Here is a 15302-nt window from a genome sequence, read left to right on the forward strand (position 1 = left end):
TGTTATTTTATCTGTATTTATAATCTGGTATTCTTGGTCGATCAAAGACATGTGCTGCTTATTGATTAGTTGAGTAAAAAGGGGGTGTGACACAATCTCTAAAAACTATTACGTATCTCTATGTACCTGACCATAGACTCAACATATAAATGGACATAGCTAACGTGCTCTTTGGATGTTATGATACCCGCACTCGGCTCCAAATTCGCCGCTATAACTTCTCTAGCCTCGATAAGCTTCATTTGCCTGGAGCCGAGCACTGTGGGTGACGTCACACTCACTTAGTCCACTTAGTCTGTGTATCTGACCCAAACTGCACTCAGTCACTACACCTGCAGGGGGAGCTGATGCAAAAACAACTATTTACACAGAAAAAATTAACTAGAAAACGATGTATTTATATAAAGACTAATCTGCCTTTTTACATTTAAATACCAAAATATACACAACCAACTCTAAGTTAACTCACTTCATTCTTCTTTCATCTTAAAATCTGATACAATAATTAGTTGACAATTAGTTGTTTAATTAGTTGTTTAATACAAATTTTGGTTGACTAAGATCCATCATCTGCTTAACTACTATTTTGAATTATTATTATTGTCTCCATAGTTACAAAGGGGAGCAAACCAGGCCAGTCCCTTAAAATACAATTTACTGATAAATCTCTTTGCAGAAAAACATTTTGGACAAAAGTGAAGCCCTTTAGCCGCTCATCAGGAGGCTTCTCCAGTTCTGCGCTCGATGGAAAAATGAGCTGGAGAGGATATTTTCACTGTAGGACCAACGAAGTGGCCCCTAATCCAACTCAAGACAGGTCTGAAACAGCAATATCCAATCAAGTTATTTTAATAGATCCATCCATTTTGTAGCTGATGTCATAAATGTTCCCTGGGGAGGGGGGTGATGCTAACTGTAGGCGCTGCTCTGTCTGAGGCTTTGTTACATTATAATCGGAGCTTGTTTTAGCGCAATCTGACCAGAAGAAACTAAATTACAGTCACAAGCTAGCTAGTAGTAGCCAACAGTTTTGCAGTTAGTCACTCTCACGACTTTTGTTGAAACACCTAAATGGGTCTATAAAAGTTCCTGAAAATGGGTCTTTTAAATCCATTTTGCATTTTTTTTTCTTGGAACTTATCGGGTTTGCTAATGTGTACATGGTGTCATCATGGCAACTGCTGAACTTTCCACCATAGATATACATAAAGAAGACCACCTAGCATAATGTATCTACAAAGTTTGAACAGGTAGAGAAGTCCCTTACCGACGCTGTGGGCGTGGTTGGACACGTTGGAGCCACACCTCTGGACCCCTCGACTGTTCCTCAGAAACAGAGCACTGCCCAGCTCCATCTCCTCCATCTGCAGCAGACTACTGGCTGTCAGCGGTACTGCAGCCAAGAGAACAAGAGTTATTTTAAAGTGCAAAGATTTCATATCTCCAAAGCCTCTTTTGTTCTGTTGTCAAAGTTTGGCATCAGTCCAACTGCACAAAAAGATATCTTCAGAGAAAAGGGACAAAATTGGCTTATTGCATTTTGGTAAAGTTGTTGCCTTCCTCCAGTGCACACACTTACTGAGATTACTGTGATTTAGGCTATAAAAGTCCCTTCAGTGTTATTAATTGGATTTTTCTGTAGCAAAATGTGGTTTAAAAAGGTTTTTTTTTGTGACAGGCAGTCTGGGAATCAAACCTGGCTACCTTCTGGCTATAGGGCTGAAACTAACAAATATCTCTGTAAGTCATGAATCATTTTTTTGATTTGTCAAAAGATGATTTTTATAACAATCTAGTCAACTGTTGCAGCCCTGCTTGCTATGGCTACGAGGGCGCTAACAGCATGATGATAAGGCTCTGGATTTATATAGCACTTAAGCGTCGTGACACCCAAAGCGCTTTACAGTGCATTCACTACACACTGGTGGTGGTAAGATATTACTGAAGCCACAGATGCCCTGGGTCAGACTGACAGAAGCAAAGCTCCCAATCTGCGCCATGAGCCCCTCTGACCTCCAATAACACTCACTCACACCACATTCATGATCTGTTTGTGAACCTTCTCCCCCTGATAGACTCACCTAGCCCGAGCCCCTCTGGTCCCTGTGGATCCTTGGCTTTTCCGTTGAGTCCCGGCCCTGATCCTGGTCCCGATCCTTGTCCTGATCCAGGTCCTGATCCTGGTCCAGACCCGGGTGCAGACTGGGGCACGGCTCGAGGAGGGCGTTTCCCGGGGACTTTCACAGTGACGCGGAGCAGGTCCATCTCTTTCCCCGGAGCGTTCAACATGTAATCCTGACAACAAAGAGTTAGACGAATGAACTCTGTCTATGATTTATGCTTTAACTTTAAGAATTTAGTCCAGCTGAGCAAAAGACTATTGATACTTTGCAGCTGATGGGGGAAGGGGGTGAAGCTAGCTGAGGCACTGCTCTGTCTGAAGCTCTGTTATTCAGACTTTAATCTGAGCTTTGTTTTAACACAATCTGATCATAAAGAACCGATTAAGGTGGAATGACAACAGGTGAGTGCATTAGTGCCATTGAAAAACAGTTCGCTTTTTGTTTGTCTTAAAGATTATTTGGCAGTGTTTACTAATTGTGTCACCATGGTAACTGCTGAACATTCCTCCATACACAAACATGCAGAACCCCCTCAGCGTGATGTCACTGAAAAGTAGCAATAGACATTTTAGACACAGATTTTTTTCAAGCTGAAGTCATTATCGATATTTACAAAAGCAAACATTTTAGTTCACAAAATCCCTTTTTACAAAATGTATTCATGTTGGTGTAAAATGTCTTGTATTTTTATCATTGTGTAAACATGGCTCTTCTGTTTCCATTGTAACTGAATAAAAAGACAAATCTGATGAACTGAGCACAAACTGGGAGCGACACATGGGGACATGGAGACTCTAGGGAGCTCAGGAAATAATGTGCGATCTGGGAAGCATTCCAGTTCTAATACATAAAAAAAAAATCCTGCAGAACAGCCAATATTAACATTAGCCCTGATTTATAGCCTAAAACACTATGTAAATATTAACAGAACTAGAACGAATTTTTGTTTCAAAATGCCTTAAAGGTTCTATATTGTATTATCTAAGAATGCAGTATCCTTAAGTAACAGCACTCACGTTGACGCTGGCGTGGTACGACAGGATCCCGTCGCTGGTCAAAGTCACATACTTCTTCTTCCACTCTTTGTTCAGAGAGTTCCCACTGCGCTTCAGTAAAATGCCCTGAAAGAACACAAAGATTTATACACAAAATGTACTGTATAAGTCACTTAAACAAGACTGCACAGCCACGAGCTGAAAGAAAGGGAGAGAGGGATGGAGAGAGGGAGAGAGATGGAAAGAGGGATGTACAAGTCACTTAAACAAGACTGCACAGCCACCAGCAGAAAAGAGAGGGAGAGAGGGATGAAGAGAGGGGGATGGGAAGAGATGGAGAGATGGATGGAGAACTGGAGAAAGAGATGGAGAGAGGGATGTACAAGTCACTTAAACAAGACTGCACAGCCACCAGTGAAACAGAAAGGGAGAGAGGGATGGAGGCATAGAGGAATGGGGAAAGAGATAGAGAGAGATAGAGAGAGGGAGATGGGGAGAGACGGAGAGAGATGGAAAGTTGGAGAGAGGGATTGAGAGAGAAAGATGTGTAAGTCACTTAAAAAAGACTGTAGAGCCATGAGCGAAACAGAGAGGGAGAGAGAAAGAAGGAGAGAGGGATGGAGAGAGAGATGGGGAGAGAGATGGAGAGAGGGATGGAGAGAGAGAGGGATAGGGGAGAGATGGAGAGAGAAGGAGACAGATGGAGAGAGAGAGAGAGATAGGGGAAAGATGGTGAGAGATGGAGAGAGAGAGATGGAAAGAGATGAGAGAGATGGGGAGAGATGGAAGAGGATCAGCGAGAGAGATGAGGGAGAGAGATGGAGAGAGATCAGAGAGAGATAAAGAAAGATCAGAGAGAGAGATGGGGGAGAGATGGAGAGGGATCAGAGAGAGAGATGGGAGAGAGATGGAGAGAGATCAGAGAGAGAGATCGGAGAGAGAGATGGAGAGACATGAGAGAGAGAGATGGGGGAGAGATGGAGAGAGATCAGATAGAGAGAGATGAGAGAGATGGAGAGAGATGAGAGAGAGCATCATCATCATCGCCGTCATTATTATTAATATTATTATCATCATCATCATCATCATCATCATCATCATCATCATCATCATTATTATCATTGGTGATTACATGACGCAGCTTTGTGGTGAAACTGCACACAGATTTAGTGTGTTTTATCCAGAGCTTTATTCTGCTGTGAGGTAACACCAGTCGAGTTCTGGACATTTTGAAACATTCAGTTCAATAAATCCGTCGATACTCGCTCATATAATCTGCCTTGGATTTCACACATTTGGAATCAAGAGCCAAACGCCTACCAGCTCTGCACCAGGCCCAAACCAAGACTTATTTTTACCTCCGTGCTGCTGAAGACACGACGGAGGCTGTGATAATAATAATAATAATATTCATAATCATAATAGTTTAAATACTTTTAATCTTTATTTCACTCTGTTATGCCTTTATTATCATCATTGCTCATTAGAGAAAGAAAATTCATACAAGTACGTAGCACAAGATCAGTGTGTTTTTTTTGTCTTTCCAGCTGATCTCATCAACAGTCCCTGAAGCTGTGATGCTAACTAAGGGGCACTTCTCTGTCTGAGGTTCTGTTACTCGTGTTACTTTAATCTGAGCTTTGTTTTAACACAATCTGACCATTAAGAGCTAGAACTACAACAGGTGAGCTGATTTGTGCCGTTAAACAAGTCCCCGCAATGAAAGAGTAACTGCGTGTGTTTTCTCTACATGGATTTAGTCATTTAATGGTCCAATGTTACGCAAACATGACTCTCGTGAGCTTTAAGTCACGTTATAATGTTGTTACCTCCAGATCTGAAATCATTCAAATAATTCTTGTGAAGGTGTATGGAGTTTAAAAAACACTGAAGCACTTCCTGTATTACCACATAACATCACAAGGAGAAGAACTCAGCCTAAATCTGCAGAATTTTGTGCGTTAAACATGAGCGAATGAAACAAAACACAACTCCAGGTCTGTTTTTGACGAGGAAACAACATTAAAACAGATCATAAAACAGTGTAACATGGGCCCTTTAAGGCTTTGAATCGTTATATCTCTATATAAATGTGTATGTGTCACCTGCTTTATGGGGATACACCGCCCACTCCCCAGACTGCTGTCAGCGCTGCGTCTGTTCGAGTCACTGCCTCTTCGGCCCTGCAAAACACAAAGGACTATAAGTATGATACAAGTATAATATAAGTATCATGTAAGTATAATATAAGTATGATACAAGTATAATATAAGTATCATATAAGTATAATATAAGTATGATACAAGTATAATATAAGTATCGTGTAAGTATAATATAGGTATGGGGCTGGGATACACAGAATATAGAACTTCTGAGAAAATTACAGAAAAGTACAGGACTAAAGTTGCATTCTGTAACTTTTCTAATGCAAAGTCTGCTAATCCGCTACTGTCTCCACGGAGATGTTACTTGGATGTTAGCTTGGAATGTTCGACTGCTTAGTATGGCATCAAACATCCACTCTACATTTAGTCAATTAAAGGTGTTTTTATTGCTCAGAAATACATTGAAAAACATACAGTCTTTCTTACTATGAGTGGTGCCACCTCTCCACAGATCTGACCTGTAACTTGGCCAAATGGCATCACCAGCTTGTCTCCATGGAGATTAGTTAGTTCAGTGCCATAGTGTGGAATATTTGTCTCTTGGCATCATTTTCTCTCGCACCTACTTATCCACAGGTGTGCTATGTAACTTTTCAAGAGGAGCAGTTTTGTCTCCGTGGAAACGATGTTACTTTGCCTAGAACATTCCACAGCGTTTCACTAATCTGTTCCATGTTATAATGTTCTTCCTTCATCAAAAACATGCCTGAAGATGTTAATATATGTCATCCATGCATGTTTGAGTAATCTAGTGATCTCTCCCGGGCCCTATTAAAACCCTCCTTACTGGTAGCTGTAAGATTCTGTCCAAAGCTCCACCCATAAGCCTGTCACCCATGCTGCCACACGACAATACTCCATAAATATACAAAAACATGATACAAAACAATACACTACAAGTTCACAAACCTGGTGTGATGCAGTAGTTTCATTAGTGGGATGCAAATGTATTGTGTTGTGATAGTGCTCTGAAGGGGGAAGGACGTAGAGTATCAAAAATGAAAGTGAAACTTATAAACATGTAAGAAGTAAAGTACCCCTCTTTACTACCCCATAGAAGTAAAATACACCCTCTTTACTACTCCATAGAAGTAAAATACACCCTCTTTAATACCCCATAGAAGTAAAATACCCCTCTTTAATAACCCACAGAAGTAAAATACCCCTGTTTAATACCCCATAGAAGTAAAATACCCCTGTTTAATACCCCATAGAAGTAAAATACCCCTCTTTAATAACCCACAGAAGTAAAATACCCCTGTTTAATACCCCATAGAAGTAATGCGGCAGCTGGCATTTATATATATATATATATATATATATATATATATATATATATATAATATATATATATACTTATAAAGTGATAGGAATTTAACAACATTTTTACAACAGTCTTTTCCTTCATCAGATAACATTAACATCGCTTTTGTAATTAATATTTTCAAATCATCTGTTTAGTTTAGCTAAAAGTACACATTTAAACATGTGCTGGAGCATTCTGAGCAGTTTGTATTTATCTGAGGCGAACCATGTTACAAGTCAATATCTTACTGTTTATATCATTCCTTAGTCAATATTTAAAATGTCATGTAAATGTTAATGAGTACTTGAGTACTCAGTGTGTGTCTACAGTCCCAGACAAAAGTCTTGTCACTTATCCATTTTGTAGAAACAAAAGCTTATAACCTGACTTTAAATTAATCGATTGGTTTTAGAAATGTGTCATATGAAAGCTAAAACTCTCCCAAATTATGCTCAATATACTAAAATAAATTTGCTTCACTGAAGAAAGATTGATCATTTAATGAACACAGAAAGGTCAGATTTTGGCAAGGCAAATGACACATTTCTAAGACCAATCGATTAATTTAACGTCAGGTTATAAGCTTTTGTTTCTACAAAATGGATCAGCGACAAGACTTTTGTCAGGGACTGTATAGCACAATTGCACGGAGTTAAGCAGGAAAATGAGAGGTTAAATTAAAGGGCCATGTACCTGATTTCAAACTATGAGTGAGGAACATGTTTTAGTTTGAACCATTAGCCCCGCCCACTTAGTCCTGTCTACTGTGATGGGGGCTGTGGTAGTGTCAGGCAGTTGTTTCCTTATAGTTCTCACATCTCTGCTATTATTTGCTTATTTATGTCACCCATTGAAGAGCATTTATCTTGACAAGAAAACATTCAAATCAGGTACCGGCCCTTTAAGAATCCTATATTACACAAAATGGACTCTTGTGAGCTTCAGTCTGTTATAATGTTGTTTCCTCCTCAAAAACAGACCTGGAGTTGAGTTTTGTTTCATTCACACATGTTTGAGTAACTCTTTATTATTAGTCTGTGCATCTCCAAAGCTAAATACTCTGTTCCACCTTGTGATGTCATGAAGTGGTAGTTTTCACATTAACAGCTCCTTTTACCTTTAGTTCAGTAGAGATTTACAATTCCAGGGCTGAAATGATCCAAATGATTCTAGTGAAGGTGTGTGGGGTTTAAAAACACAGTGGAGCACTTCCTGTATTACCACATGATGACATCAAGTTTTTTCAGTTTGAGAGAAGAAATCAGCCTAAATTAAACATGTGTGAATGAAACAAAACACAACTCCAGGTCTGTTTGTGATGAGGAAACAACATTAGAACATAGATCAGAGAATAAAGTGATATGGGACTTTAAAAGAGGAGAGTATTTACTGCAAATCGGGGCGTCCTCCTCCGGGTGGCGCTGCGGATGGACCCAGGCGTGTCGGCTTTTACTGTTTTACCGATGTCTTTGTGACTGATGACCGGAGTGGAGGGGAGGGAGGACGAGTAGTCACTGCTCTGGCCTCCATTACTCGCCTGGGAGAGAGCAAGAGAGAGAGAAGAAAAGGAGGGTGTGTGAGAGAGAGAGAGGGACATAGAGAGAGAGAGAGAAGGGGGGAGGGGTGGGGGGCGTGAAGAGAGAGACAGAGAAGAAAGAGAAGAAGAGGGAAGAGAGAGAGAAAGAGAGAGAGAGATAGAGAGGAAAGGGTAGGGGTGAAGAGAGAGACAGACAGAAGCGAGAGGGAGAAAGAGAGAGACAGAGAGAGAGAAGATAGAGGGGGTGAAGAAAGAGAGGAGGGGAGGGGAAGAGACAGACAGAGAAGATAGAGAGGGAGAAGCAGGGGGTTGAAGAGAGAGAAAGAGAAGAGAGAGGGAGGGACAGAAGAGAGAAGGAGAGCAAGAGTGAGCGAGAGAGAAGGGGGAAAAGACAGACAGACAAGATAGAGGGGGGGAGAGATAGAGAAGAAAGAGAGGGAGACAGAGGAGAGGGGGGAGAGGGGGGAGAGAAGGGAGAGAGAGCGAGAGTGAGATGAAGTGAGAGAGAAAGACAAGAGAGAGAGGGGGAGAGAGGGAGGGAGAGAGAAGGTAAAGAGGCAGACGGAGAAGAAAAAGAGGGAGGCAGAGAGAGAGAAGAGAGAGGGACACAGAGGAGAGAGAGGGGGGAGAGACAGACAGAGAAAAGAGAGAGATGGAGACAGAGGAGGGGGGGACAGACAGAGAATAGAGAGGGAAGAAGAGGAGAAGAGGGGAAGAGGACAGACAGAGAAGAGAGGGAGAGGGATGGAGAGAGAGGAGGGGAAGAGACAGACAGAGAAGAGAGAGAGGGGAAGGAAAGGGGGGTGAAGAGAGAGAGAGAACAGAGAGGGAGAGACAGAAAAGAGAGGAGGGACAAGAGGGGGAGAGTTAATGAGAAGGATGGCACAAAAAGAGACAGAGGTTTAAAGAAGGAAAGAGATTAAAAAGAGAGGGGAGAGAGGGGGGAAGGGAGTGCAATGAGAGGGTATAACAGAAAGAGGAGTGAGAGAATGCCAAAGAGAGAGAGAAAAAGGATGGTGAAGGGGACGAGAAAAAGGGGACGGGATGGATGCCAGGGGAAGGGGGTGGAGAGAGGGAGAGGAGAGAGGGAGAGGAGAGAGGTGTGATGTTGGTAGAGAGAGAGAGCGAGGGGAAGAGAAGGGGGAGAAAGGGATGTGGGAGAGTGAGTGAGAGGAAAAGAGGAAGCAGAGAAAGACGGGAAGAGGGAGGAGGTAATGGAAGTTAATAAATCAGATGACCAAGTATAAATAGACCAAATGAGCAGAAGCAGCTCCAGTAAAGGAGTCTATGAGAAATGAACAGAACAACTACACAATAAGTACACGGGAAAGACAAATAACACAATAAGTACATAGGAAAGACGAGTAACTACACGATAAGCACACGGGAAAGACGAGTACAATGATGTTTTAAGTAGATGCTCTGTTTTTATTGCATTTCAGCAGCAAAGTGCAGGAAAGAACTCTCTTTTCTTTCCCTCAAAAAGGCCAAATGCATTATGGTTAAATTTGCCTGATCCAGGCAGCGAAGGATTCACTGTCTCATGGATTTTTTTTTCTTTTTTAGTACTTTCTATATAAACGTAATTATGTAAAGAAAAAAAACTTAAATAACTAACTAAATATTTTTCAACTAATACAAATGGTGGCTACTTTGAGGATTTGAATATAAAATATATTTTAAAAATGAACAGCTATTTCACTTTTTTTCTTTGCTACATAATTCCATATATTTTGCTTCATATTTGATGTCTTCTGTGTGTATATAAATGTAGAATGTAGTAAAAAATAAGGTAAAATGAGCCGGTGTGTGAAGTGTGTGACATTTCACTGCTCATCCAAACCTCTTCTTCAGTTCTGGTCAGATTACTGCTGGACACTGCCTTAAATTTGTCTGAAGGGAGGAGCTAACAGTACTGAAACTGGAAACAGTTTTTGTTTACAGTTTCTGTTTGTAGGCTGGGTCTAAGTGTGGATTGTGCCTGAGACATACTTAGCATAATCATTGACCTCTTAATGGGTGCTTTCACACCTATTATCATCCTGGCTCAGGGTTTTGTCCTTTGGGTGAACCAGACAAAACCCTGAGCCATAAACAAAGTAATGTGGTTCACTCCATTCAGTGTAGTGAAGAGTGCAGTGAGCGTTACATTGGAGAAACTAAACAGCCACTTCATAAGAGAATGTACCAACACCATCGTGAGAGCTCCTCAGGGCCGCAGTCTGCTGTACACCTCCATCTCAAAGCGATTAACCACTCCTTTGAACATAGTGAGGTACAGATCTTAGCCAGACATCATGGTTTGAGATGGTATTTAAAGAAGCTATTTTTGTTAGGAAAGAAAATCCTTCCTTGAACAGGAATGGGAATCTCAGACATCATCTATCCTCCATCTATAATTCCATCCTCAGACCCAAAGCAAACAATGGAAACAAAGCATACAATAGGGCTAGCCAGGATGCTAATAGGTGTGAAAGCACCCATTAAAAGTTAAATGTCTCAGACACAGTGCACACTTACTGTAGCTCAATAGACCTAGCCTACAAATAGAAACTGTAAACAAAAGCTCTTTCCAGTTTCAGTATCCTTAGCTCCTCCCTTCAGACAGATATAAGGCAGTGTCCACCAGTAATCTGAAGAAGCAGCTTGGATGAGCAGCCAAACGTCTTCACTCCTATAACTTTTTTTTGTTCCATATTTGGAATTCAGACTGTGAGTATCATAGCAACCAAACAGCCAATCTGGAGGCTCTGAAGACTGTAGAAGGTAACGCCCGTGTCTGCCCTCACCACTGGTTTAGCAGGGAGCAGACACTTACAGTGAGGCAAATAAGTATTTGAACACCCTGTGATTTTGCAAGTTCTCCCACTTAGAAATCATGGAGGGGTCTGAAATTTTCATCTTAGGTGCATGTCCACTGTGAGAGACATAAAAAAAAAAATCTGGAAATCACATTGTATGATGTTTTTAAATAATTTATTTGTATGTTACTGCTGCAAATAAGTATTTGAACACCTGTCTATCAGCTAGAATTCTGACCCTCAAAGACCCGTTAGTCCACCTTTACAAAGTCCACTTCCACTCCACTTATTATCCTAAATTAGAAGCACCTGTTTGAGGTCGTTAGCCGCATAAAGACACCTGTCCACCCCATACAATCAGTAAGACTCCAACTACTAACATGGCTAAGACCAAAGAACTGTCAAAATACACAAGAGACAAAATTGTAGACCTCAACAAGGCTGGAAAGGGCTATCGGGCAATTGCCCAGCAGCTTGGTGAAAAAGATCCACTGTTGGAGCAATTATTAGAAAATGGAAGAAGCTACACATGACTGTCAATCTCCCTCAGACTGGGGCTCCATGCAAGATCTCACCTCGTGGGGTCTCAGTGATCCTAAGAAAGGTGAGAAATCAACCCAGAACTACACGGGAGGAGCTGGTCAATGACCTGAAAAGAGCTGGGACCACCGTTTCCAACCTTACTGTTAGTAATACCCTAAAATGTCAGGGTTTAAAATCATGCATGGCATGGAAGGTTCCCCTGCTTAAACCAGCACATGTCCAGGCCCGTCTTAAGTTTGCCAATGACCATTTGGATGATCCAGAGGAGTCATGGGAGAAAGTCATGTGGTCAGATGAGACCAAAATAGAACTTTTTGGTCTTAACTCCACTCGTCGTGTTTGGAGGAAGAAGAATGATGAGTACCATCCAAAGAACACCATCTCTACTGTAAAGCATGGGGTGGAAACAGTCATGCTTTGGGGGGGGGGGGGGGTTCTGAACATGGGACAGGACGACTGCACTGTATTAAGGAGAGGATGACCGGGGCCATGTATTGCGAGATTTTGGAGAACAACCTCCTTCCCTCAGTTAGAGCATTGAAGATGGGTCGTGGCTGGGTCTTCCAACATGACAATGAACCGAAGCACACAGTCAGGATAACCAAGGAGTGGGTCTGTAAGAAGCATATCAAGGTTCTGGAGTTGCCTAGCCAGTCACCAGACCTAAACCCAATAGAAAATCTTTGGAGGAAGCTCAAACTCCGTGTTTCTCAGCGACAGCCCAGAAACCTGACTGATCTAGAGAAGCTCTGTGTAGAGGAGTGGGCCAAAATCCCCCCTGCAGTGTGTGCAAATCTGGTGAAAAACTACAGGAAACGTTTGACCTCTGTAATTGCAAACAAAGGCTACTGTACCAAATATTAACATTGATTTGAAATCATTCAATGTGATTTCCAGATTTTTTTTTTTAGATTATGTTTCTCACAGTGGACATGCACCTAAGATGAAAATTTCAGACCCCCTCATGATTTCTAAGTGGGTGAGCTTGCAAAATCACAGGGTGTTCAAATACTATTTGCCTCACTGTAGCAATGCTGTCAATCAAACCTGTGGTAACACTAGAGAGAGTCGGCCTCGGGGAAAAAAGGCGCCTGATTTGTCTGTTATTAATGTACGTATCTTGATTTACAGACAAATAGCAAAATAAAATCACCAGGATCATGTAGAGCGGGTTAATATGAACATTTTAAGACCAAAAGATGAGGTCTGACCACAGCAGTTACAGAGAGAGGGACCACAGATTTTCAATAGAATGTGAATTGGAGCCAGAATCAATGCCTACTGCGCTCACTTCCTATTAATTCATTAATTAATCATTTTTTTTCTCATTTAGCAGCTTTTGCCACACACTCCACAATGTAAAGAGTCTTTTTTATCTTGACAAAAATAAATGCAAATCAGGTACCGTCCCTTTAAGAAATGTGCGAACATGTTAAATAAATGATGATAAAGCCCTGGTGGTGGAGGAGCAGATGGCTTGTACCCTGCCCAGGGAAGCCTCCTGACACTGGGTGGAGCCTCCAGAGTGAGTGGGGGAGTTGGGCAGAGATTTACACGTTGCTGCCAACAGAGCTGCCTGCTTCTTCGCCGCCATGATCTTCTGAGCAGCTGAGAGACGAACAGAAAGAGAGAAAGAAAGAGATGGAGAGAGAGAGAGAGAGGGAGGGACAGGGAGTGAGAGACAGGTAAAGAGAGCATGTGTGAGAGAGAAAGAAAGAGTGTGTGAGAGAGAAAGAGAGTGTGAGAGAGAAAGAGAGAGTGTGTGTGAGAGAGAAAGAGAGAGTGTGTGTGAGAGAGAAAGAGAGAGTGTGTGTGAGAGAGAAAGAGAGAGTGTGTGTGAGGGAGAAAGAGAGAGTGTGAGAGAGAGAGAGAAAGAAGAGTGTGTGAGAGAGAGAGGAAGAGAGTGTGTGAGAGAGAGAAAATGAGAGTGTGAGAGAGAGGGAGATGAGAGAGAGAAAAAGAGGAAGAGAGAGAGACAGCGGGAAAAGAGAGGGAGAGACCGGGAGGGATAAATAGAGGAAGGGTGAGAGAGAGAGAAAAAAGAAAGGGAGAAAGAAGGAGAGAGGGAAGAGACAGAGAGAGGTTTAAATATGTCAAAATATATGTTGTAGTTTTATCTAAAATCTAACTCAGATTAGATCAGTCTGGTCTCCACGTCCTGAGGTAACTCAGTCGACCTCAGAGCCTGACAAATCCAAACTGACATCTTTGTGTATATTATTTTGTACACATAGCGAGATCAGTCTGGTTCTCGCTTTCTCCATCGTGCCTCAAGCCACAACCAAATATGATCGTCCAATCAGATCTGTTTTTTTCAGTGACATGTGAAAGGAAGGAGCTAATTGGTCACCTGTGATTTACAGATAAAATCAAACTGATCTCACCTCAGACTAACAGAGTTTAAACTTCACTCTTTGATCCTGGAGAAATCCTTCATGTTTTTCAGGCCCCTGTGATGTTTTTTCCTTCGTTTTTTCCGATGCATCCACCTGTCAATTACCCATTTGAGAACAGGGAGATTCACGGCTGACCAGACTCACAGTTGACTGACTTGAAGGTGGAAAACCGCTATATAAAACTGGCACCGTTTACCAATGCGTCACCATGGTAACTGCTGAACATTCTGCCATAGACATACCGTATTTTCTGGAATATAAGTCGCAGCAGCCAAAAAATGCATAATAATGAAGAAAAAACATATATTTCATATATAACTCACATCACAAGTCGCACCCTCGGCCAAAATATGAAAAAAAGTGCAACTTACAGTCCGGAAAACACGGTACATGCAGTATTGTTACTTTTTTCCAATTCTCACCGTCATTGAAGACCCTGTTGACATTGAGCCCGTAGGTGGCGCAGGTCTCGTAGTAAGTGCACCTCCTCACGTCTGAGCACAGCTGTCGGGCTTTAACATCGTCGATGACTCGGGGGTTAGTGCTGCTGATTTTATCTACCACAAAAACACAGAAAAATTTAAAGTTTTTTCATCAGTTCTTCATCATGTGGTACCTATCTGAAATTAAATGAGTAAACCAGAACAAAACCAGGTCAAAATAAAGGGCTTAACTGAGCTGAACACAGATCTAAACCAAAACAGATTAGCGTTTAGAGTGAGGATAATACAGAGCTCATGCAGTGTCCATTTTCAGGAGGACCCAAACAAACTGGAGGATTTCCTAAGATTGTAACTATGTGTTCACAGTGATGGAAGAAGTACTCAATTTTGTTACTTCAGTAAAAGTACAGATACCGCAGCCAAAAATACTCAAATAAAAGTATCACCTGAAAAAATATGCTTAAGTAAAACTAATAAAGTACCAGTAAAAACTTACTTAAAAAGTAAAAAGTAAAAGTTTTTCGTGCCAATTTTGACATGAAATAAAGCTTCAAATGTAGTGATTTTGTGCTGAATTTGGTCAACAGAAGCAACTGAATTGTTTTTTTATAGCTGTTTTTATTTATACATTTTTGTTTTGCTCAAATTATCCATCCCTCCAGTCTATGGTAGCTGTTGTTCCTGTACCACACGTTGAGAACCTGGTCAAACACCGAGGGGAGGGGGGTGGGGGGCGGGGTCTCACCCTGAGTGCCCACCACCACAAATGCGATCTCGCTGATGGGCCGGTGCAGAGCGAGCTGGTGGTAGAATTTGTAAACGTCTTGAAAACTGGATTCATTTTCCAAACTGAAGACCAGGATCACTGCATCCACCCAACTGGCAAACTGCAGAAGAAGAACGATTACATCATCATTAAAGGAAAAGGAGGAACAGTGAAGGTGTCTGCAGAATCGACAAGCCAAGAACCAAGGTCTGTAAACCTCAGCTAAG

At 41.6% G+C, this 15302-nt stretch overlaps 1 protein-coding gene across 1 annotated transcript in view; it reads right to left on the minus strand.

Annotated features, from left to right (window-relative positions):
- The window catches only part of LOC117371666 (arf-GAP with GTPase, ANK repeat and PH domain-containing protein 1-like), a 54836-nt gene that overhangs the window by 16407 nt on the left and 23127 nt on the right, over positions 1-15302 (minus strand). The window contains exons 9-16 of the mRNA XM_055221852.1: positions 15055-15196; positions 14289-14423; positions 12954-13078; positions 7980-8126; positions 5224-5301; positions 3140-3244; positions 2082-2295; positions 1268-1393 (exon numbers count right to left, since the gene is read on the minus strand). Of these exons, the coding sequence (XP_055077827.1) occupies positions 1268-1393; positions 2082-2295; positions 3140-3244; positions 5224-5301; positions 7980-8126; positions 12954-13078; positions 14289-14423; positions 15055-15196 (1072 nt within the window). The remainder of the gene's footprint in view (positions 1-1267; positions 1394-2081; positions 2296-3139; positions 3245-5223; positions 5302-7979; positions 8127-12953; positions 13079-14288; positions 14424-15054; positions 15197-15302) is intronic.

Source organism: Periophthalmus magnuspinnatus, chromosome 5, assembly GCF_009829125.3.
Source record: "Periophthalmus magnuspinnatus isolate fPerMag1 chromosome 5, fPerMag1.2.pri, whole genome shotgun sequence".
Lineage (NCBI taxonomy): Eukaryota > Metazoa > Chordata > Actinopteri > Gobiiformes > Gobiidae > Periophthalmus > Periophthalmus magnuspinnatus.